Genomic DNA, 24,658 nt, shown 5'->3' with positions numbered 1-24,658 from the left:
AGAAGGGGCAGTGGACATATCGGCACAGGGAATGCATGAATGTCCTGAGAGGCAGACATTCCTGGATAGCCATCCATGCAATGTCTTTGGGTCTAGTAGTCAGCCTCTAAGAGGCCACATTCTCCCACACGTGCTTTGTTGCGTTTGTAATCAGCACTTTACATGAAAGGTACCTAACTAGATTATAATTTTGTGGGAATTGAGGCCGATTCAAAGCTCACTGATGAACTGGCTTTTTGCTGTAAATTTCAATGGCTCTTTTTAGGGCATTGTCTGGCACCCTGGATTGGTGTGTGTCTGATAAAAGCACACATCCTGGGGGGGGTCAGCGCTCGTTGCCATGTATTAGCTGTAGAATTACCTCACTTATCCAAGAAACAGGTGGAGCGATCAAATGAACAATAACTGGTTTCATGATCCAAGGACAATTCCATCTTGCACCACTTTTCTTTTCTGCCACTGCTGTGTGCCAATGTGTCCTATATGTACTAGGAACTGCCGAGTGTTTGAATCATTGCTCTGTTGCTTACCATCCAGCCAGATTGCTGCAGTATTTGGCTGAAAAAGTGTATGAAAAGCATATTGTGACCAGTGGGATGGTAAAAATTTAATGGAAATCACAGGAATTTAGTGTTAGTGAGGCTAATAATAATGTAGGTACAAAATAATACCTAAATTATGTGATTTTAGCCCCAAAAATTGAATTTTTAAAAAAATGGCTAAACAAAACCAAATCACGCAAGGGCAGTTTTGGCAAAACCCAAAAGGTAATCCAGATCCAAAACCAAAACACGGGGGTCAGTGAGCATCTCTACTTTTAAATTTATTCAGACATTTTTTAAAAGTAATTTTATGGGATGGTGCTCAACTTGTATGTCAGTGAGCACTAATAGTAATTATAATCCAGAACTCTGAACATTAAGTGACTGTTTACAGGTGGTATTTTCTCATAATCATACAGAGGAAAACAACAGTGAATGAAAGACAAAGAGGCCTATTCATGAAGCCTTAAATCATGTGGAAACGCATGATTTAGGCAAAGTGTGGGGCTATTTAACATCAGAGAATATCAATGGGGACTGCCGTCTGGGTCAATTTATCAAGCTCCGAAAACCTTAGCTTTACCTACTCTATCACATGGGGAGACCATTACAGAAGAGGTATCTTCGGATGCCTACATGGCGGGCTTTGTGCTCTTCCCCCCTGTTCTCTAACAAAAAAGGTCTGCTCCTGCAGAGTAATAAGTTACAGAGTCATGGCTGGCTCAGCCTCTTATCGGATGTCCTGTCCTGGTATGATTTTTTGATTAATGGTTTCAAAACTTCATCCCTTATTGCTGCAAAGAGCTGCCATAAAGTATAATAAATTATATGCCAATTTTGCGAGGGGGGGGGAGGGGTGTCACAAATAGAGAAAGAGCTAAGAGTGAATCAGGAGAAAGAGGAAACACAATCAGGAGAATAGAAATATTAGTTGCTACTTGTCAGAATTAAAGTTACTCCATCCCTGAGGGTTAGATATGTGACTTTACCTCCTTGACTATTCTTATTCATTACACACAAACAAAATCACTAAAATCTTTCACATCGAAAGTGTATTCAAAATGTACACCTCTAGTTAACCCCCAAAAAAACTGCAAACAACGCTACAAGGCCAAACAGTCCAGATATATACAATTCAAATATAACCTTAGTCCAATATAACAATTCTTTTATGGAGCACTTCTGTTGTAAACTGGAAATCTGTGTGTTCAATGTACTCACAAATTGATAGACACCATTCTTGTATACCACTATACAATAGAGAGCGCATTCTTGTGACCGCCATACCATAAAAAGAGCATTCGGGGACTATTACCAATTCAGAAAGCATCATATACATAGCTATACAATACATAGAATTTTTGTGACTGCCATACAATACAGAAAGCATTCTTACGACCATCATACAATACAGAGAGCATTCTTGTGACCACCATAAAATAGAAAGAGCATTCTCACGACAGTCATACAATACAGATTTTTTTGTTCCTGCCGAGAGGATTATTGGGGTTATAGCCTTGTATACAGTCACCATACAGGATTATGAGTGGTGTAGTCCAGTATATAGTCAGCAAAGAAGATTATGGGTGGTATTTTCTTTTATACAGTCAGCAGAGAGCATTATGGGGGGTGTAGTCCTGTATATAAATCAGCAGGGAGGACTATGGAATGTGATGTCCTGGATACCACCACAGAGGATTATGGGTTGTATTTTCTTCTATTCAGCAAGCAGAGGCGATTATTAGTGGTCCAGTCCTGTATATATAGTCAGCAGATGATATTTTAGGGAGTGTAGTTCTGTAATAAAAATACCAACAGAGAGGTTTATGGATCTGTAGTTCCACACATAGGTCAGTGATGGTGACTTGGTATATAGTAGTACCGTTCAGCACTGCAGTATAAAGACAGACAGTGTTACTCACATATATGGAGTGATATTCTCTGCAGCTCTTCGGGGCCTCTCAGTGACTGCCGCTTCCACTGAACATGAAGAAGTCATTTTAATCCCCCCGATTGGGTGTCGCAGGCCAGGACATTGCACTGGGGAGACAGAGCATACAATGCTCTATACTAATCCGTACCTCTACACTTGGGAGCCGCAGAACACAGTGCGGGGGGCTTCACGTCTACATTGTAAGCGCAGCTAGATGTCTAGTCTGGATATTGTCTGCCAGCTAAGCTGATCCACTCAACGTTATGTGGCTCTGGGACACTGGAGTATGTCTAGGTCTGTTATATCAGGCTGTGTATGCTGATGGCAGATGTATTTGATGCGCTGCGCTGTGTAAGTGAGCCTGTGCCACACTGTCATTGTGGTGCTCTGTGATGCCTTTTTTGTGCCGAGTTCAGAACCATTGTATACATGTATCATTGAACCATTGTGTACATGTACCATTTATATTGTGTCAGCTCCGATGCCAGCCTTATTTGTATTTGTTGCAGTTGGCTGGGTATTGACACTTTTGGTACACTTAGTATCCTTCACCCATCACCCAACTCTACATTCTCCACCCACCATCCATTATACATCCCTATATTCGCTGTATTGGTCACTACAGTGTATGATCAGTGCAGGAATTGAAGCTCAGAGCATGTTTAAATCTCCCGACCCCAGCTCAGTGCAGTGAATAAATTTATGGACGTAACTGAGGGGCGGGACATTTAAAACTGCTCTAACACAGTTTGTCTGGCATCTCACCGACCCATTAAACTTTACAGTTAGTATGGTGCCAAGGCCAAAAATTTGAGTGTCTACCCCCCATAACTCTAAAACCCCAGCCATCCTCCCTGTACCAAGCAAATATGGCTAATTTCTCCAGCTCACAGAAGTACATTACTTAGCGAGGGGGATCAGCCATATTTGTACTCAACTGTGAAGCTAGTCTGAGTATGCCCAGCACACACCTCTATCTGACATGCGCAACATTATGATATTCTGTGAAATACCCTTTCTTTAAAATATGGGACATTGTGACAGGATGGACCGCCTATGCCACCCTGTCTGTTGTTGCTGGGAACTGGCTGGGCTTACTTTGCCACCGTTCCCTTTCGTTATCCCAAATACGCCCTCTTACTGCAGTAGGAGGGGCTTATAATGCTGCCACCACTGGACTCATATACCACCATCTAGAACCGGGTTTCTTCTGAGTAACTGATGCTGCTAGCGTATCTCGTCGCTGGTGTACCTGGACTGGTACTCCTGACCTCTTACTATGGATCAGGGAAGCTGTGGATGGATCCCCCCTGGCCTATCACACTGATCAGGGCTGCAGGCAGAGCGGTGGTACTGGAAAAGCTGGGTCCAAACCTCAGGACAGGCGGGAACGGATTAGATTTTGGGTCTTATCTGTAGGTCACAGGAATACAGCAATATCCAAAAACATACTGGTTGGTTATTTGGCTGCTATCAAAATTGACCCTAGTCACTGTCTGATGGTCTCCCTCTCTGTCTGTGTGTGAGTCTGTGTGTCTATATTAGGGAATTTAGACTGTAAGCTCCAATGGGGCAGGGACTGATGTGAATGAGTTCTCTGTACAGCGCTGCGGAATTAGTGGCGCTAGATAAATAAATGATGATGATGATGTTTCCAAGCAAGATGTTTATTTTCTCTCACACTGGTTAAAGGTACCAGTCCTCACTCAAGTCAGATGAAATCAGAAGAACAAGTTTTCAATACAAGCCAGTGCCTACAGTTTAGACACAGGCTATTTATAGAATCATTATGTAATGTGTTTACACAAACATGGATTTACGTGCACTGCAAAGCCAACAATATTTACACTTATCTATGAAATTATAGAGACGCTGTGATGTCATGCATCCCATGCTGTTCACAATGTTTGGGAAAGGTTTGAAAACTGACAAAAGGCCACACAGTACCAACCCCCTGCTGCGCCTTTGACCAGAGCAGGTATTTGACACTTCATCACAAAATTTAGTTAGCAATTCCTGCTATCAGACTCACTCCGCATATGCCTAATTGGAGGTTTCCACTAGCAACCTTACAAACCCAAAACAATGACACTTCCATACAAAACACATTCCAATACACAAAAGACTTTGTAAACAAAGGTTCATTGTATCAGATATATACATCAGAAATAGGCATATTCTATAGCAAGGTTAAACAGAAAAACCAACTTTTCTACCCTGGTCTCAGAGATAACGATTTCCTATCTCACAATATACAAAATATCAAAAATAAGTGCACGTGCAATTACATAATTAAGTACCCTGCTTTATTTGCTTTAAATTAATTTTTACCAAAAGTTATTTAATAGTGATCCAGTCACACTCTCTATACCCCATTTCTTGTATAGGCGTCAGTTTATGTTTAACCAAGCCCCACAGTTATATTTTAGCATTGTTTGCACCACACGCTCATATAGACAATTTGCTCAAAGGATCATGGCTTCAACAGCCATGCCATTAAAGCCAGACTATCCATACCAAGATGATAAAACAGTCCTCAACATATCAGGCCTGGTCGTAGAAACAGATGCCATGACCTACCCGCCACGATTGAGAGAACATTTGTGTACAAAGCCCTCCGAGGCTCATCTGGCCCCACCAGAAAGAATGGAACACCCTTTTTCTTTACCTTTTCCAAGACCCTTGGAAGCATAGCTACTGATAGGAATAGGTAAATGAAGCATAACAGCCAAGAAACGGACATGGCGTCTAATAAGACAGCCAGGGGATCTATGGCTGGGAGCAGAGGAGCTAAACTTTGTGGTTCAACTGAGACCCAATCATGTCAACATCTGGTTGACCCCACTTGTCTACCAAACTGGCAAAACACCTTCTGATGGAGGGACCATTCGTCAGGATGCAGAGTGTGCCAGCTGAGAAGATTGGCTTCCCAATTTTCTAACCCTGGGATGAATATTACCATGACAGACTAAACGTGAGATTCGGCCCACCAAAAGATCCTGTGCGTCTCTTGCTTGGCTTAAGGATTCTTGGTGATACCTTGGTGATTGAGATATGCTACTACACTCTGGGAATGCTAGTCTCTATCGATTTTACAGTCTTAGATATTGTGACTAGATGCAGCGTCCTTTTTCTTGTCATAACATAATTAATCCATAGTGGCGCTATATAAATAAATGGTGATGATGATGATGATGAAAAATAGCCAAAAATATAAATGTGAGATGTGAGTTTAGTACTTGCCTTTCTTCTCCTATCTTCCTCTGCATACTTTTCAGCATTTATCACCATATTTTCGATATCATCTTTGCTGAGTCCACCAGAAGACTGTATAACAACTACAAGAAATTTTCTTGAGATTAATAAAACAAACCCCCCCAAAACAGGAAAAAAAAAAAAAAGGAATTTGCTTCATTTCAATTCTCTAAATAGAAACAGATTGAAATAGATTTCGTTGGATAGAGTAACAGAAAGTTCCTTTACTTTACTATACAGCACCAGCTTTTTCATTATGATATACCGATTGATTATAAACATTTAAATGAAGTCACCTTTTGGAGTGGTAAATTAGCACATACTTCTAGTAACCACACTTAAATATAATGCTGCCTAATAAAAAGAGGATTTTTGTACTTACGTTAATTCCGTTTGGGGGACACTGCTTACCATGGGTTGTGGAGGGGAGCTCAGGAGTTGGCACCTAGCTAGTTAAACTTTAGCACTTCCTGTCAGTTAATTAAAAAGCCCCAAGGAGAAAAGGCCAATCAACCAAGAGCACACAGAAGAAAAGCAGAAAGCAGCGATCGCAGTGTCCCCCAGACGGAATCAGAGAAACGGATTTAACGTAAGTACATAAATCCCCTTTTCTCTTTCATCCAGTCTGGGGGACACTGCTTACCATGGGGACGTTCTAAAGCAGCCCTCCTAAAGGCGGGACCGCTCTGAAAGCCCCACTCGTAGAGCACTACGAGCAAAATTTGCATCCACGGATTCAAATACATTAAACTGGTAAAATTTTGTAAAAAAGTGTGGACAGAGGACCAGGTGGCTGCCCTGCAAAACTGGTCCGCAGAAGCCCCATTTTTCGCTGCTCACGACACCCCTACCGATCTGGTGGAATGGGTCGTAAGTCTCTCTGGCACAGGTCGGTTAGCCCTTATGTAAGCCTGCTTAATGGTTGCCATAATCCATATTGCCATGGACTGTTTTGAGGCTAGCCAGCCTCTTTTGTTAGAATCATAAAGAACAAACAGAGAATCTGTACGTCTAATCGAAGACGTTCTTTTGACATAAATACGGAGAGCCCTAACCACATCTAACTTTTCCATAGACTGCTGATCAGAATGAGAAGTTGATGAAAAAAACGGAACCACAATTTCTTGGTTCAAATGGAAAGCCGAAACTACTTTTGGGACAAAAGAAGGGATTGTTCTTAATACCGCTCTGTCCTCGTGAAAAAACAGATATGGTTCTGGGCAAGACAGAGCTTCCAATTCAGAAACCCTACGTGCAGATGCATTTGGCAAAAGAAAAACGACCTTCCAGGTCAGACACCTAAAATCTGCCGCCAGTAGTGGCTCAAAAGGAGGCCCTTTAAGCATATCCAGTACCAGGTTGAGATCCCATGGTGCTGTAGGCGGAACGTAGGAAGGCTGAATATGTAAGACTCCCTGAAGAAAAGTCTTGATGTCTGGCAACTCCGCTAACTTCAGGTGAAAGAAAACTGTAAGCACTGATACCTGAACTCTTAAGGTACCTAAACGGAGTCCTGCTTCCAGCCCATCCTGAAGAAACGCTAATAAGCGATGGAGACGCAAGAAAACGTGTGACAAGACTTATTTTCACACCATCTGATATAGGCTCGCCAAATCCGATGATAGATGCGAGCTGACACAGGTTTACGAGTTCGCAGCATAGTGTTCACAACAGTGGGGGAGAAACCCCTAACTCTCTCCAGAGGCTGGCATCAACAGCCATGCCGTTAAACTGAGCTGAGGTAAATTCTGATGACGAAAGGGACCTTGTAGAAGAAGGTCGTCTCATGACGGAAGACGATATCCTTGTCCTACCACCATGGAGATTATGTCCGCGTACCACACTCGACGCGGCCATGAGGGAGCTATTAAAATCACTGGTCGACCGCCTTGCCTCACTCGTCTGAGTACTCGAGGAAGCATGGGAATCGGGGGAAACCGATATCCCAACCTGAATTCCCATGACAGGGTCATCACGTCCACCGGTACCACTAAGGGGTCTCTTGCCCTTGCGCAAAACCTGTAAACTCTTTTGTTGCGTCTGGAGGCCATGAGACCTATATCCGGAAGACCCCACCTCTGAACTAGAGACTGAAATAAATACTTCCGGATGGAGTGACAACTCCCCCGGCATCATCGCATTGAGATTGAGGTAATCGGCCTCCCAATTTTTTATTCCTGGAATGAACACCCCCGAGATTGCTGGAACATACTGTTCTGCCCAAAGAAAAATGTGAGCTGCAACTCTCATTGCAGCTGCACTCCTTGTTCCTCCCTGACTATTGACATATGCCACAGCCGTGGCATTGTCGGACTGAACCCTGACTGGGTGGCCCTGAAGGAGAGTCTGGGCCCCCCCAAAGCGCTAAAAGAATTGCCTTCCACTCCAACGTGTTGATTGATAAGGCCGATTCCCGAACTGACCAGAGCCCCTGGAGCCTGAGGTGAAGGACTACTGCCCCCCCAACCTCTCAGGCTGGCGTCTGTTGTGGCTATGATCCATGAGCCTGGCGCAAAGGACCTGCCCATCGATATGTGATCCTGATTCAGCCACCACGGGAGCGATTCTTTCGCCCCCCGGAGACAGAGAGATCCTCTGGAGCTCCAAACGCAGGTGGGAACCCGACCATTTTGTCAACAGATCCCACTGGAAGCGTCGAGAATGAGCCCGAACGTAAGGGATCGCCTCGAAGGAGGCCACCATCTTTCCCAGCAGACGCATGCACAAATAAACTGAGGGACTGGGAGAGGACAAGATCTGAGATGTTATACTCTGAAAAGAAGTGATCTTTTCCACCGGCAGGAACACTTTTTGTTGGGTGGTGTCCATGATGAGTCCTAGGAAGACCATGCATTGGCACGGGACCACCTTGGATTTCTTTAGGTTTATCAGCCACCCATGGCTCTCGAGAACATATATTGTGAGGGATAGGTGCTGATGTAAGCAAATCTCTGAGGAGGATTTGATGAGCAGATCGCCCAAATAAGGCACGACCTGAACACCCTTTAAGTGAAGACACGCTGCCATCACTGACATGATCTCCCTCGGAGCTGTGGAGAGGCCGAAGGGAAGAGCCCGAAACCGATAGTGGGAGGTCCCCACTGTGAATCTTAGGAGAGACTGATGATCGCTCCATGTCTATGGAGGCCATAAACTGATCTTTCTCCAAGTCGTTTATCACCGACCTCAGGGACTGCATCCGAAAATTGTCTACTCGTAAGTGCACATTGAGGTTTTTTAAGTTTAGAATGGGTCGAAAGGACCCGTCCGGTTTCTTGACCAGAAAAAGATTTGAATAAAATCCCTTCCCTTTATGGTTGTCTGGGACCCTGCAAATGACTTTTTGCAAAAGAAGAGAGGCAACACAGGCCTGTATTGCCTGTCTTCTTTGTGGATCTCGGGGGAAGCGGTGTTACAAAAAAAAAACAAAAAAAAAACAATGTGGTACCGGACCCAGTAGGTCTATCCTGTACCCTCTTGATATAATGCCCCGAATCCAAGGGTCTTGGGATGACGCTGCCCACTGTTCCTGAAAGCGACAGACGTCCCCCCACTGTCGCCACCCCCGGGGGAATAGAGTGGAAGTCAGAACGCAGGCTTTTCCTGAGACTTGGAGGCCTGACGCCTAGCCGCAACCGAGGACCTGACTCTGACCGAGAGGCCTCGAGCATTCGGTTGTCTACCTCTAAATGACTGTCCCCTTGGCAAGGAGGTCCCCCGAAAGGGCGGACGAAAGGAGCTGAACCGTGGGGCTCGTCCCCTACATGAGAATACCGGCAAAGAAGTGCTTTTGCCCCATGTTGCCTGGGAAATCATAGTATCCAATTATGGGCCGAACAGACCTGCTGCTGAAAAAGGAATGGTTTCAACTGACTTTTTTGATTCCGAATCTCCCTCCCAGGATTTCAGCCATAACGTTCTTCTTGCTGAAATAGATGCAGCTTGAATAGAGGAGGACACAGACGATGTGCTCTGGGCCGCCTCATAAGGTACCCCGATGCCTCTTTCAAATGTAAAGCTAGGGGAAGTAAATCAAAGTCCTGTGCTCTAGCAACCCAAGCTGAAGCAAATGTGGGTCTAAAGGAAGAACCCGCTGCAACAAATATAGATTTTAGCTAAGATTCCACTCTGCGATCAGTGGCATCCTGCAGAGTTGCTGAGCCCGGGACTGGTAGGAGAGTGTGTCGGGCCAAACGGTCTACTGGAATATCCACTTTAGGGATTCCCTCCCAGCGAGCCACGTCCTCCTCCTGCAATGGATACAGGGAAGAGAACCTCTTTGAAACAGAGAACTTTTTATCAGGCTGTTTCCAGGCTCCCTCTGCAATATCTCCGAGTTCTACAGAAGGGGGAAACCGGATAACCTTCCTTTTGGCCTTCTTAAAAAGACTTCTGTCTCTAGGACTAGGATCCTCCGGTTCTGGGAGGTCCAATGCCTGTCTTACCGCTAAAAGCGAATCATCAATAAACTGACTTTTAGGGTTCTCTTCCTGTTCCAAAGGTTGAACCTGGTCAGAATCAAAATATGTTCCCCTTCCTCTTCTGAAAAACCCTCAGAATCTGAAAGGACCATAAGAGGATTAGTGGATCTAAGCCACTTTCTTTTAGCAGGGGGAATGTCTGGGGATTTAAGTAACTGGTTTAATTTATCCAAACCCTTTATAAATGCTGTGGACCATGCCGGTTCTGTGGGAACAGGGGGCTGGTCCGTAAGCAAAGAGGAAGGTCCTGCTATAGCCGTTTCAATAGAACCTGTGGCAGCAGGGAGGCCCAAAGGTGTAATAGCATTATTAGCCGCAGAGGCTGCCACACTAGATAGCAACTGAGTAGATTGAGAGATAATCTGTGCTAAAGAGGAAATTGACTGTCAGGGAGGCCACCCAGGCCGGTTAAGCGGGGTTTGCGCAGAGGGGACCCCTCCCTTCACAGTCAGAGCAGAGCGCCAACGGGTACTTCTGCCCACAAGTTAATTTAACATGACATCTACAACATATAAAATGTCACATAAGGGAAAAGGACCTATTGCTAAATATTTTACAAGAAAAAGTACACCAAATACACTAGATAAAGATATATTGAGAGAGACAGAGCAAGTAACCAACTAATCTATAATAAAAGTTGTACTTGTATGTGTGCAACCGACAGTGTAATATTTATGCAAGTAAGAGAATACAATAATCCTTACTAGTCTCCCTCCTCCAACCACAAAATACAGTTTGTAAATGGTTAAAGAAAGGTTTTTGGTACTTAGCCAAACGGGCCACACAGGGGAGAAGTCCAACAGCAGTATCCTGGTGCCTGCTCCCTCCAAGACAAGTTCCTTCCCGGGCTTCTTTGGCGCCAGAAGACCGGACTGTACCACTTGTGCTGAAGAGCAGTGGAGCTCTGTGATAGTTCCCCCTCTGCAGCCTTCTGTCTCCTTTTTTTTTTTTTTAAAAGGAACTTATCTTTCTGGCAGAGTTATGGAGACCGCTTAGAAGAGGTCTCCTGCAGCGATATATACCCCGATGCCCCCTCCTATTTTCCTGAGGGGAGATCTTGGTATGGCCCCCGCTCTCTCTCCTGCTTCCTGCGCACCTCCGCGGGCCGATGACGTCATCATGGCCGCCGGCGAGGTATTCCGATAAGCGGCGCTCTATGCCTATAATGGCAGCGCCGGTTATAGGGGGAGCCTCCAAGAGTGACAGCTTGTCACTCTGTAATGTGACTGTTAGTGCTCTGCCATTGAGAGCAGTCTGCTCCCTCTGACAGAGCCCGGTCAGTGCTGCATCCTTTCTGGGAGTGTGCTCTCTATAATAGAACACACTCCCAGCTCTGCCCTAAACTAACTAATCTAAAAAGTAAAGAAAATTAAAGTTATTAAAAGATAAATAAAAGAAAAAACTAGCTGTTTCTAAAACTTGCCTTCCTTTGGGCACCTAGAAAAAACTGACAGGAAGAGGAAGAGGCAGGGGGATTGTAGAGGGGAGGGGTCTGTCAGCAGTGCTAAAGTTAAATAGCTAGGTGCCAACTCCTGAGCTCCCCTTCACAACCCATGGTAAGCAGTGTCCCCCAGACTGGATGAAAGAGAAAAAACATTATGCTGGGTACCACACTCACTTTAATAATTTTCTTTTTTTTGGACTAAAACCTTTGTCCGTTGAACGTTTAGTCCCTTGTTAATGTAAACAGGTTGTGACCAAGCAACCTTCCCTAGCAAACTGTAACCATGGAAACAATTATTGCAGTCCCATTTGCATACTTAAAACCTGTTTGTCAATTGACATTAACACTGGACCATCAGCTCAACTGACAATTTCAGGCAGGAGTCCTAGCTTCAGTACTCTGGAGCTCATTTGGTTTGCAGTACCTAGCATAATGATTTTAGGCAAATTAATTTTCAAAAGTAGTTATAAAATGCTGTAGTCAGTCAGTGACAATCGCACACACTGACATATGGCAGTCATTGTCAAACCATATTTTCAGATACTATGACTTTTCAGGACCACAGACTCCAACATATATTTCCATCAGAATTGCAGCACATAAGAGCATATTTATTGAAATACAAAAATTACTTTATATATAGTCTAGATTTTTGAAGAGCACAATTATTCAGTTAAAATACAGAATTTTGGAAGTCGTGTTTTCAAATGAAAAGACTTGAAAATAAACAATACAGATTTTCCTGCTATAGCGAAAACATCAACTTACTTTGCTGTTCACGTCCGGTTCCTTTATCTTTTGCTGATACATGAACAATTCCATTGGCATCTATGTCAAATGTAACTTCTATTTGAGGTACTCCACGAGGTGCTGGAGGAATTCCAACCTAAAAAGGGTTTAAAAGAAAAAAATATGATAAAAATGTAAACACATTTTTAAATTAATTCAAGATACCTTCAACTTCTGTGTAAAAAAAAAAAAGAGATTTTTATACTTACGTAAAATCCGTTTCTCTTAATCCATTGGGGGACACCGGGACCTTGGGGCATGGAGTAGGAACAGGCGAACACTGGCACTTTAACTTTAGTTATACAAAGCTCTGGCTCCACCCCCTCTGTACCCCACCACATGCTAGATGCCAGTCTATGTTTAACCAAGCCCGCAGAAAGGGAGATAGAGAGAAACCAAAGAGAAACCAAAGAAAAAAGAATAAACTTAACACATCATTGTGTTAACAACCAGACATGTCAAACAGAAGGAGAAACCAGAGCAATAAGGGTGGGCGCCCGGTGTCCCCCAATGGATTAAGAGAAACGGATTTTACGTAAGTATAAAAATCCCATTTTCTCTGACATCCTTGGGGGACACTGGGACCTTGGGGACATCCCAAAGCTGTCTCACGGGAGGGAACGCTCAGAAGAAACGGCCCAAAGCACCTTTCTCCCAAAACTTGTATCCCTAGAGGCAAACACATTAAATCTGTAAAACTTTGTGAAAGTGTATACAGAAGACCACGTGGCCGCTTTACACAATTGTTCACTGGAGGCACCATGGTGGGCCGCCCAGGAAGCACTTACAGATCTTGTAGAATGCGCCCGTAGATTATCTGGGACAGGCTCCCCAGCCCCATTGTAAGCCTGACGGATAACAGCTGTAATCCACCCAGCAATGGTCACTTTAGAAGCTGGCCAGCCTCTTTTGTGAGCATCATAAAGAATCAAAAGATCCTCAGTTTTGCGTAATTTCTGAGGTCTGTAAACATAAATTCGCAAGGCACGAACATCAAGATAACGAATAGACTCATCGTTATCAGAAGATGAGGAATCAGAGATGGAATGACAATATCCTGATTCAAATGAAACTTCGATAGAACTTTTAGAAGGAAAGAGGGCTTGGTTCGAAGAACTGCCCTATCCTCATGACAAACTAGCAGAGGAGGCTTGCAAGACAAAGCAGCAAGCTCTGAAACTCTGCATTCAGCATCCACCGTATTCAAGGGCTCAAACGGTGGATGCTGTAAAGCCCTCAACACCAAATTCAAATCCCATGGTGGAACCGGAGGAATATAAGGAGGTTGAACATGGTGAACACCTTGAATGAAAGTTTGCACATCAGGTATGACAGCAAGTTTTCTTTGAAAGAAGATCGAAAGAGCTGACACCTGACCCTTAAGAGAACTAAGACGCAAACCTGCATCCAAGCCATCCTGCAAGAACCTCAGTAACCTGGCCAGACGAAAAGACGTAGGATATCCCTTCTTTTCGCACAAACCAAGATATGTCCTCCAGACACGATGATATATTTTTGCCGAAGCCGGGTTTCGAGCACGGAGCATGGCCTGCACCATCCGATCCGAAAAATCCTTAGCTCTTAGGATCCTGGCCTCAACAGCCATGCCGTTAAAGTCAGACGTTGCAAATTTTGATGACAAAAGGGAAACTGGGTTAGCAGGTCTGGGCGTATTGGCAATCGCCACGACCGACCTCCTGCTATGAAAAGTACATAAGTGTACCAGGCCCTGCGTGACCAATCCGGCGCCACTAGAAACACTGGAACACCCTCTCTCCACCTTTATCTGTATCGTGGAAGCATGGCTATCGGAGGAAAAAGGTACACTAAGCGGTACCTCCAAGGGACGGACATAGCGTCTACCGCGACTGGCCCAGGATCTCTTGCACGGGAACAGTAGCGGGAAACCCTGTGATTCAACAGAGATGCCACCATGTCGACATCCGGTTGACCCCATTTCACCACTAACTGTTGAAACCCCTCTGGATGGAGAGACCCTTCTCCTGGATGCAGAGTCTGCCTGCTTAGGAAGTCTGCTTCCCAATTTTCTATTCCGGGAATGAAGATTGCCACAAGTGCCGAAACGTGAGCTTCGACCCACAGAAATATCCTGTGAGTCTACCTCATGGCCAAGGGACTCCTGGTGCCGCCCTGATGGTGGAGATATGCCACTGCTGTGACATTGTCCTATTGAATCTTTACTGGCTTTCCCTGCAGCAAGTGTTGCGCACTTCTTACAGCCTGAAACACTGCGTGCAGTTCTAAGACATTTATTGGAAGTTTGGATTCCTTCTGAGTCCAAAGCCCCTGAAACCGAGCCTGAAGACATACAGCCCCCCAACCCCGAAGGCTGGCATCTGTTATCAGAATCCAATTCCAAATTGAGAACAAGCGTCCCCTGGTGAGATTCTGCCTGTGTAGCCACCAGATCAGCGACTGACGCGTCTGCGGAGACAGGCGAAAAACCTGACTCGCCAGACTCCGATGGGATTTGTTCCATTGCGACAGGAGATCCAATTGAAACGGTCGTGCATGGAACTGCGCAAACTGGAACACTTCGAATGACGATACCATCTTGCCCAGAAGTCTCATTGCAAAATGAATGAAAGGTCTCCTTGCCACCAACAGGGATTTCACCATCCTCTGCAAGGCTAGGATCTTGCCCTGAGGAAAGAACACCCATCTCAGACGGGTATCGAATAAGAGACCCAGAAACACCATCCGCTGGGATGGGATCAACTTGGATTTTTTGAAGTTGATAATCCAACCGTGTGACTCCAGGGTCTGGATTACTACCTGAATATGCAACAGAAGCTTCTCTGAAGAATCTGCCTTTAAAAGTAGATTGTCCAGGTAAGGGATGATTGTAATTCCCTTGGCCCTTAGCAGAGCAGCCATAACCGCCATGATCTTGGTGAAGATTCGTGGAGCTGTGGCGAGACCGAAGGGGAGAGCCTGAAATTGGAAGTGCTCTGACCGAACTGCAAACCTCAACAGTGACTGATGACCCTTCCAAATAGGCAAATGGAGATATGCATCCTTGATGTCTAGAGCCACCATAAATTCTCCCTGTTCCATGCCGAGAATGACCGAGCGTAAAGATTCCATCTTGAAGCTGGGCACTCTGACCTGTGTATTCAAATACTTTAGATTGAGAATCGGTCTGAAGGAGCCGTCTGGTTTTGTCACAAAAAAAAGATTGGTATAAAACCCCAAACCTCTTTGAGAATGAGGAACCGTAATAATCACTCGGACGAAAGTAGGGATTGAATCGCTTCTATTAAAGCCAATCGTTTCCTCGGACAAGACGGAAGCCCTGTGGCGAAGAACCGACTGAGAGGAAGACCGAGCAGATCGATCTTGTAACCCAGGTTCACCACTCCCCGAATCCAGACATCGGTAGTGGACTGACACCACCGATCCCTGAACCGCAGAAGACGGGCTCCTACCACCAACGACAGCGGAGGAGCAAAAAACCTGTCATGCAGACTGTTTGTTTGCAGGATTTGCAGCTGGACGTCGCCCAGACCAGGCCTGACGTCCCCGCTGCAAACCCCTCTAGGGGCGGATGACTGGCCTGTAGAAGATTGGCCTGAGGAATATACACCCCGAAACGTTTCTGAGGACTGAAAGGACTGGAATTTGGATAATCTTTGTTTGGAAGCATTAACTGGGAGAAAAATGCCCTTTCCACCTGTAGCTTGACTGATAATGGAGTCAAGCTGAGGTCCAAACAACAGACCCCCAGAAAACGGTATGGTCTCAAGAACCTTTTCAGACTCCCCATCAACCTTCCAGGACTTAAGGCAGAGAATATGACCAGCTGAAACTGCAGAGGCAGAAATATGTGCACCAATCAGTCCAGCGTATGTAGCTGCCTCTCGTAAATAATCTATCGCCCTCTGAATTTGCTCCACTAATGGAAGCAGTTCAGAGGAAGGCCTGCCTGCCAACAAACCCTGAAAACGGAGTTTTGACCAGCGTTCTACTGCTTTGTTAACCCACGCAGATGCCAAAGCAGGCCTGAAAGAGGCACATGCTGCCACAAAAATGAATTTAAGGACGGCCTTAACCTAATGGTCTGTACCATCCTTAAGAGTTGCAATGTTAGGAAAAGGAATAGTAGTTAACTTGGCTAACATTGTAACTGCAGCATCCACACGTGGGGGTTTACCATTTAGCAAAAACTTCTGTAGGAAAAGGATAAACCGACTGCAGTCACCAAAATACTTGGAACTTGCTATCTGGGGAAGTCCAAGGCTCTGACAACAAATCTTCCAATAGGGAAGAAGCCAGTGCAAAAAGAGGAGCTTGTGCAACATGAGGAACCTCTTACTTAGGAAAGTGAAGTACCTGACACACAGCTTGTATTAATTCCTCCACACTCTGGCGAACCAAATGAATCTCCTCCACAACCGAAGGAGCATCCATGTCAGAATTCACCGCTAAATTACCTTCATTCTGGAAACTACAGTCAAAATCTGGCTTATTTTCCTGAAGTTGTGGCACCATCCACCTACCCTTATGTGAGGAAGACGGTGCCGCAGATTGTAACATCCTCTCTAAGAGGAAGAAACCTAAACCATACCCTGTACAGAGGATGCAATTCCCTGTACCCAAGCAGACTGTACAGTCTCTGCCAGGGAGAAACGGTCAAACCTTGACTTAGCAAACTAGAACCCATGTCAGTTGCTACAGTGCAAGCAGAATCAGAAGATGGAGCGACCACAGCCTGTGACAAGTTCAGCCACTGTATTGAAGAGAGAGACCAACCCAGGCATGTGTTGCCGTATGTAAAGCAGCAGCTGCTGTATTACACGGTATGCTCTTTGAAAGCCGGCACGCTGCGCACAGTGCCTCCGCGCCTGACTGACCTGATGGTAGCTTTACAGGTGAATCTCAACATTGATGTAACACCCAGCTTTACCACGCATGGTTTTTCCCCTTCTGACATGTTAACCGATGGGACAAAACACAAACAAAACAGTGTAATAAACAGTGTAACAAAACACAATTTAAATAACAAGCAGCCCACAATACTGAACAGAAAGTGAGCCTGCAATACAGCCAATAAAAGCCCCACAGAGTAAAAATAAACTTTTGAAAATAACAATCCCCAAACATTTCTATCAGGACTCAGGACAGAAAAGGGTAGCTATAAAATGGCTGTTTATTTTGGTGTCGGCACACATAATAGTGAGAGACTACCATGGAGGAAGATTAATAGATTCCCCCAGGGCCCAGCACTGAATTGGTAACAATCAACAACCCAGTGCCTAGCAAGGCTTCACTATCTTAGTGACTGTTGCTTGACCCTGTCTCCTGAGCTAAAAATAGAATCTCTTTATTTTTCTTCATAGAATGACTGCTCCTAGCAGCCTGCTCAGGGACAAACTGCGATTTTCTTTACCTCTCACTCAGCATTGTGTGAGAGAGGGTTCAATTACCTTCTGCCACCCCTCCTCATGCAGTGTCTGCAGTCTATCTGACTGTCAGATCAGGAGGACGGACACAGCCTGATTCAAATGTGCCCGGCTCCTAGGAGGGTATGAAAACGTTGGGAGAGGGAGGCTGGCAACAGAGGCACCTCTCACAGCACCTCCGATCCCCCCCCCCCTCCATACAGCACTTTCCGCACGCTGCATACTGCATATTTCTGCCAAAAAATAATAAAAGTAACAGAAGAGGGCTGCTGAGCAGCCCAAACACAGCCTTTTAGCCGGGCACTTAAACTAGACTGGCCTCTAGCAGGAGGTGGGGTATAGAGGGGGTGGAGCCAGAGCTTTGTTTAACTAAAGTTAAAGTGCCAGTGTTCGCCTGTCTCTACTCTATAACCCAAGGTCCCGGTGTCCCCCAAGGATGTCAGAGAAAATGAAAATCCCACAATATATTGCATAACAGACATGAGAAATGTACTAAAGTGTACTACAAACCAAAACCATGTAATGTCATACAAAGAAGACAATTACTAAAACTGGGGGTCATCTAAGGTACTACATTAACATCCCCACTTCTACTAAAATAGTTACTCACATGGCTAGAAGACAGTAGACCTTTCTGATACTACAGAGCCTAATATCAACATCTTTTCTCAAACTAATTAAAAATTTACGTGACCTACAACTATGTGGCTTGTGTTGCTAAAGTATTATTTCATTTCTTAGTTTCAAGTCTTGGCTGTGATAATATTTCCATCTTAAACTGTGACAATTAATTCTTATAAATCTCTAGATCAAGAACACCAATACTAGAATGCTATAAAAAAAACATTTTAAAAACAAAGTTTCCTTCCAAGTTCCTCCTTAATCTTAACATTGATCAGGTACCCTTATATATATGTTGCAACCCCTTTAGGTCTCTAAATATTAACTAACCTTTTTGCCAATATTCTATTTCTGTGGTAAAAGATCATCATTTACCTAATGCCATATTCACTTACCAATGTAAACTGTCCAAGAATTTTGTTGTCACTGGCCATTTCTCGCTCTCCTTGGCATACCTTAATTTCCACCTGGGTCTGTCCATCCGCTGCAGTAGAGAAAATCTTAAACAGAAAGCAAATAAAAAGGTCATTGTAAGACTACTGCAGAAGTTGCTTAAATCTTAAAAAAAAAAAAAAAAAATCATAATTAGGGAGGCCACATTTCCAATGCTTTTAGTGACATGTAACATTACAACAAGAGGATTTTTTTTCAAACTGAAAAATCCAATTCTTAGTCCACTGGGGGACACTTACAATGGGGTATATAGTACGTGGCGCTAGAGTAAGGGGCACTTCAATCTGGAATTGTTAAGAGGACATCTCCACCCCTAATATGACTATGACCCCCCCTAAGGGTAACCACACTTTTTTTTTTTTTTAATAACAAAGCCCAAGAGAGAGCCTAACAATGTAAATCAATCAAAGAGGAAAATTGGCAACAATCTGAGCAAAGGGAGAGAGCGCAGTGTCCCCCAGTGGACTAAGAAAACGGATTTTACGGCAAGTTAAAAAATAAAAAAATCCTAAAAAAATATCCTAACAACAAAACACAGACAATGGGGACATTCCAAGCTGCCCCTAAGGTAGCGATTGCTTTGAAACGGCTGCACATAAAATCTTGCGCCCAAAGCCCTATAACTTTAAACATTTTATACAAAATGTGGACAGAAGACCATGTTGCAGCCTGGCACAACTGTCCAGCTGAAGCACAGTGACATGCCACCCACAAAGCACCTAGAGCTCTGATCGAGTGATCTTTTAAAACAGAAAAATAAAAAAACAAAAACCCCCACAGCAAAATCGTAGGCACTACAAACTCTATCCATAAATATCCTTATAAAACCCCAAATACATACAAAAAATATAAATAGTGGATCATTAAATAGGGGGGTGCCACACCTCCCTTGATACAATCACAAACTCCATTTGAATCACTGCTTGGAGAAAAGGACCCACGGATCTTTCTTTATAACTGTTGGTTGCTAAATCATTACCTTGGGGAACCCAGGGGGTAAATGTATCAAGGTCCAATTTTTTCAGCGTGTTAAAATCGCGGGTGTTAACGCGCGATTTTAGTCAAAAATTTCTCAAATGTATCAAGCTGCGATTTTTACCCTGATCTTCAAAATCGCTGGTCATCTCTGGCGCTTTGCTGCGATGTAAAACTCTCCCGTGTTAGCTAACTCTCCTGTGTTGTAGCAGCAAGTTGTATAAACCCATCACTGTTACACTGTTCTGCAATACAGCCGATGATCCCAGCAGCTGTAAAAAGTGTTAAAAGTAGATCAAAGTGTTAAAAAAAAATAAAAAAAAAAATAAAAAAATGCTGGGCCGCTACGACCGTGAAAAAAAATCCCCATATACTATAAATAGACCTCGCGCAATGGGCTACTTAAGCTCATTGCGTATCGGAGCTTCAACCTAGTAGAAGCTGTTTTTTGTAAATATTTTGGTTTGTGCAACTACAGGTCCTAGCCAGCCGTGGGTGTCAGGGCATGTTGGCACTTGTGGTTCTACAAGTGCCAACATGCCCTGGCTGCCATGGGTATGCTGGTGCTTGTAATTATACAAGTAGCAGCATGCCCACACTATTTATGGCACCCAGGCTGGCTGGGACTTGTAGTTCCACAAAACAAAATGGTGTCTTTTTTTTATACATTATTCGCAGTTATTACCCTACACCCACCGCCCAGGGGTGTAGGAAGAGCTCTAGTGCTATAAGCACTGGGCTGGGTGTCCCAGAGGGGGGCCCGCTCGTTTTTTCGGCGGACCCCACTCCCTAGGGAATCCAGCCCAGCGCTGAACAGCCTGGGATTGGTTTGTCATTATGGCAGGGGGACCCCTGCCGCGTGTTTCCCTGCTATAGTGCCACCAACCCCGGCTGGTTTGCCTAGTGTGGGTTCCGTGAAAATAGGGGGGACCCCACGCAAAATTTTCCCCCGATTTTCACGGAACCAGCAGTAGTCTGGCAGCACTAGGGTTAAGACTGAATAGAGGGGGGACCCCACAGGGTTTTGTTTTTTTTACTTTGATCTATTCGTTACTGTTTTGACAGCTGCTGGAGCTCAGGCAGTATGACAGGCAGTGTAACAGTGATATGTTTATATAACACGCTGCGTTTTATCTGGCGCTGCATTCTGCAGAGATATTGATCTCTATCAATTTTGCAAATAGCGATTTTGACAGAAGCACAACTCTAGCGATTTTACATGAAATCTCAGCTTCATACAACTGCGAGTTTCAACTCTCCCGGAAAAAAACAAAAAAAAAAAAAAAAAAGTGCTGGATTTGCAAAAATCGCTCCTTGATACATTTACCCCCATGTTTTTCTTCCCTATGCCTCCTGAAGAATATATCGGGCCCTGGAGAAGTGACTTCAAAGATTACTGGGCTGCTTGTTTCTATACGAGGGGATGAGTATTTCCCAAACAGCCGCTTGACTTGCTGCTGGGTAGCGACCTAACTGTCCGAATACCAACACATGGAGCTGCTATACCTATAAATTGGAAACTAGCTGCGCTATAAGCGCAATGTATTTGCAGTTTCTCTCTTACATGATATTAAAGGAGGGTTTGCCCGATAGCATTCCACATTTTTCCGGGTTCCACGTGTCCATTCAACTATTCATAGCTCCTTATCGGTACATAGAACAAGGTGAGCTGACCCCTTGCTCGACTGTTCTGCATATCAATTGGTGTATTATTATACGAAAGGACCAAAATCAGGTTTAAGTTTATTGTGGTTGATAAGCAGAAGAGAGCGCTTACCACTCATGGCCACATTAATGATCTGGTCCAGCTAAGATCCAAATACAGTCACCCCATTAAAGGGTAAAGACATAGCGGAGCCATAAGGAACGCACGGCAGTTATGAGCGCAGAGCGTTTGGAATTAAAAAGGATATGACATCCAAAGATGTTTGACCTAAGCAATCTAAAGCCTCTTAAATGTGTTCAGCTAGCACAAGCAAGTCAGCCTGCGGTCGTTTATCGTTTTGTTATTCAGGCAGTAGACATCCCTGGTCTGAACAGACTGCAAGCTGCCACATAAGCTGAGCAGATTAGAAAATCACATTTCTTATCAGGAGGCATCTTGGAGTGAACCGTCACCTTGCACAGGCATAGCGCTGGTTCTGGTTTGGCAAGCAATAATAGGATCCATTGTGGGAGAATTCTCCCATTTTACCAACTACTCCAATGGTAAACTTTCCAGGCATAGGAATCTTCCTATCAGCATCTGCCAAGCCTTCGAAACAAACTCCAGCAGCTGATGAGATGCAGCAAATCAGACCTCCTGTTTCTTCTGCCATTTAAAAAAAGGGAGAAGCCTCAGGATCCGCAAAGCTTAAAAACTTTGCTGAACCCCCAAAACTAGGCCCAACGCTCTGAGTAGTAGAGGAATCTTCAATGCCATAAGAATCCTCTTCGTCAGACTCCATAGCAACTCACCCTATTTGTCAGACGAGAGATCAGAATCCAAAACAATTGCCTAAACCGTCTCAGGAACATGATGTGTACTTGTCATCCTATAGCAGGGGTCGGCAACCACCGGCACGCGTGCCAGACGTGGCACGCTGACCACTTTTGTCTGGCACGCCGACATTGAAGCTGCTTCAGTAAAGCAGCCGATGATGGCCGAAACGGAGCTTCTGCGCAAGCGCAGAAGCTCCGTTTCGGCCATCATTGGCTGCTTTACTGAAGCAGCTCCCACCCAGGTTTCAGGAGAAAGACGAGTGTACAAAGGTAAGTAAGAGCAGCAAAGTGAGGGGCACATATACTTGGCATACTATGTATTTGTGGGGGCAACTGTGGCATATTATGTATTTGTGGGGGCAACTGTGGCATATTATGTATTTGTGGGGGCAACTGTGGCATGCTACGTATTTGTGGGGGCAACTGTGGCATGCTACGTATTTGTGGGGGCAACTGTGGCATGCTACGTATTTGTGGGGGCAACTGTGGCATGCTACGTATTTGTGGGGGCAACTGTGGCATGCTACGTATTTGTGGGGGCAACTGTGGCATGCTACGTATTTGTGGGGGCAACTGTGGCATGCTACGTATTTGTGGGGGCAACTGTGGCATATTACGTATTTGTGGGGGCAACTGTGGCATATTACGTATTTGTGGGGGCAACTGTGGCATGCTACGTATTTGTGGGGGCAACTGTGGCATGCTACGTATTTGTGGGGGCAACTGTGGCATACTACGTATTTGTGGGGGCAACTGTGGCATACTACGTATTTGTGGGGGCAACTGTGGCATACTACGTATTTGTGGGGGCAACTGTGGCATGCTATATATTTCTGGGGGCAACTGTGGCATACTTTGTATTTCTGGGGGCAACTGTGACATACTTTGTATTTCTGGGGGCAACTGTGGCATACTTTGTATTTCTGGGGGCAACTGTGGCATACTTTGTATTTCTGGGGGCAACTGTGGCATATTATGTATTTGTGGGGGCAACTGTGGCATGCTACGTATTTGTGGGGGCAACTGTGGCATGCTACGTATTTGTGGGGGCAACTGTGGCATGCTACGTATTTGTGGGGGCAACTGTGGCATGCTACGTATTTGTGGGGGCAACTGTGGCATGCTACGTATTTGTGGGGGCAACTGTGGCATGCTACGTATTTGTGGGGGCAACTGTGGCATGCTACGTATTTGTGGGGGCAACTGTGGCATACTACGTATTTGTGGGGGCAACTGTGGCATATTACGTATTTGTGGGCGCAACTGTGGCATGTTACGTATTTGTGGGGGCAACTGTGGCATATTATGTATTTGTGGGGGCAACTGTGGCATATTATGTATTTGTGGGGGCAACTGTGGCATATTATGTATTTGTGGGGGCAACTGTGGCATATTATGTATTTGTGGGGGCAACCGTGGCATATTATGTATTTGTGGGGGCAACTGTGGCATGCTACGTATTTCTGAGGGCAACTGTGGCATATTATATATTTCTGGGGCAACTGTGGCATGCTATATATTTCTGGGGGCAACTGTGGCATGCTATATATTTCTGGGGGCAACTGTGGCATGCTATGTATTTGTGGGGGCAACTGTGGCATGCTACGTATTTCTGAGGGCAACTATGGCATACTACGTATTTCTGAGGGCAACTATGGCATACTACGTATTTCTGAGGGCAACTATGGCATACTATGTGTTTCTGGGGGCAACTGTGGCATACTATGTATTTGTGGGGGCAACTGTGGCATACTATGAGTTTCTGGGGGCAACTGTGGCAAAGTATGAATTGCGGGCACAACTATGAGGCATAAGATGAATTGGGGACACAATTATGAGGTATGATGTGAACTGGGGCACTACTTTGCGGCATAACAATTTTTTGCTGGTCCCTTACTGTTAATATGATATTAGCCTGATAAATTGAGACATACAATTGAGAATAAGGTAAGAAGAAGGTGTGCTGGAGAGGGGGCATTTGTGACTAAAGGTGATGGAGAGGGGCATGTGTGACTAAAAGTGCTGGGCAGAGGGGGGGCAAGTGTGATTAAAGTATGTGGGCAGAGGGAGGCACGTGTGATTAAAGCATGTGGGCAGAGGGGACATATGTGAGCAAAGCTGCTGAGCAAGGGGGCATGTGTGAGTAATGCATTTTTCTGTAAGAGGGTGGCCTGGTGCTTTTCACCTGCTAGACATGCCCCCAATGATGCACTGCCACGCCCCCAATTGTACGACCACTTGCATGGCAAAAAAAATGTTTG

At 44.8% G+C, this 24,658-nt stretch overlaps 1 protein-coding gene across 1 annotated transcript in view; it reads right to left on the bottom strand.

Annotated features, from left to right (window-relative positions):
• The window catches only part of HSPA9 (heat shock protein family A (Hsp70) member 9), a 206,252-nt gene that overhangs the window by 33,847 nt on the left and 147,747 nt on the right, over positions 1 to 24,658 (bottom strand). Inside the window, exons 12-14 of the mRNA XM_075209728.1 lie at positions 18,884 to 18,988; positions 12,424 to 12,541; positions 5,719 to 5,813 (exon numbers count right to left, since the gene is read on the bottom strand). Coding sequence (XP_075065829.1) covers positions 5,719 to 5,813; positions 12,424 to 12,541; positions 18,884 to 18,988 — 318 coding nt within the window. The remainder of the gene's footprint in view (positions 1 to 5,718; positions 5,814 to 12,423; positions 12,542 to 18,883; positions 18,989 to 24,658) is intronic.

Source organism: Mixophyes fleayi, chromosome 4, assembly GCF_038048845.1.
Source record: "Mixophyes fleayi isolate aMixFle1 chromosome 4, aMixFle1.hap1, whole genome shotgun sequence".
Taxonomy (NCBI): Eukaryota; Metazoa; Chordata; class Amphibia; order Anura; family Limnodynastidae; genus Mixophyes; species Mixophyes fleayi.
The sequence above is the reverse complement of the archived record's forward strand: the minus strand, read 5'-3'. Positions and strand labels throughout refer to the sequence as shown.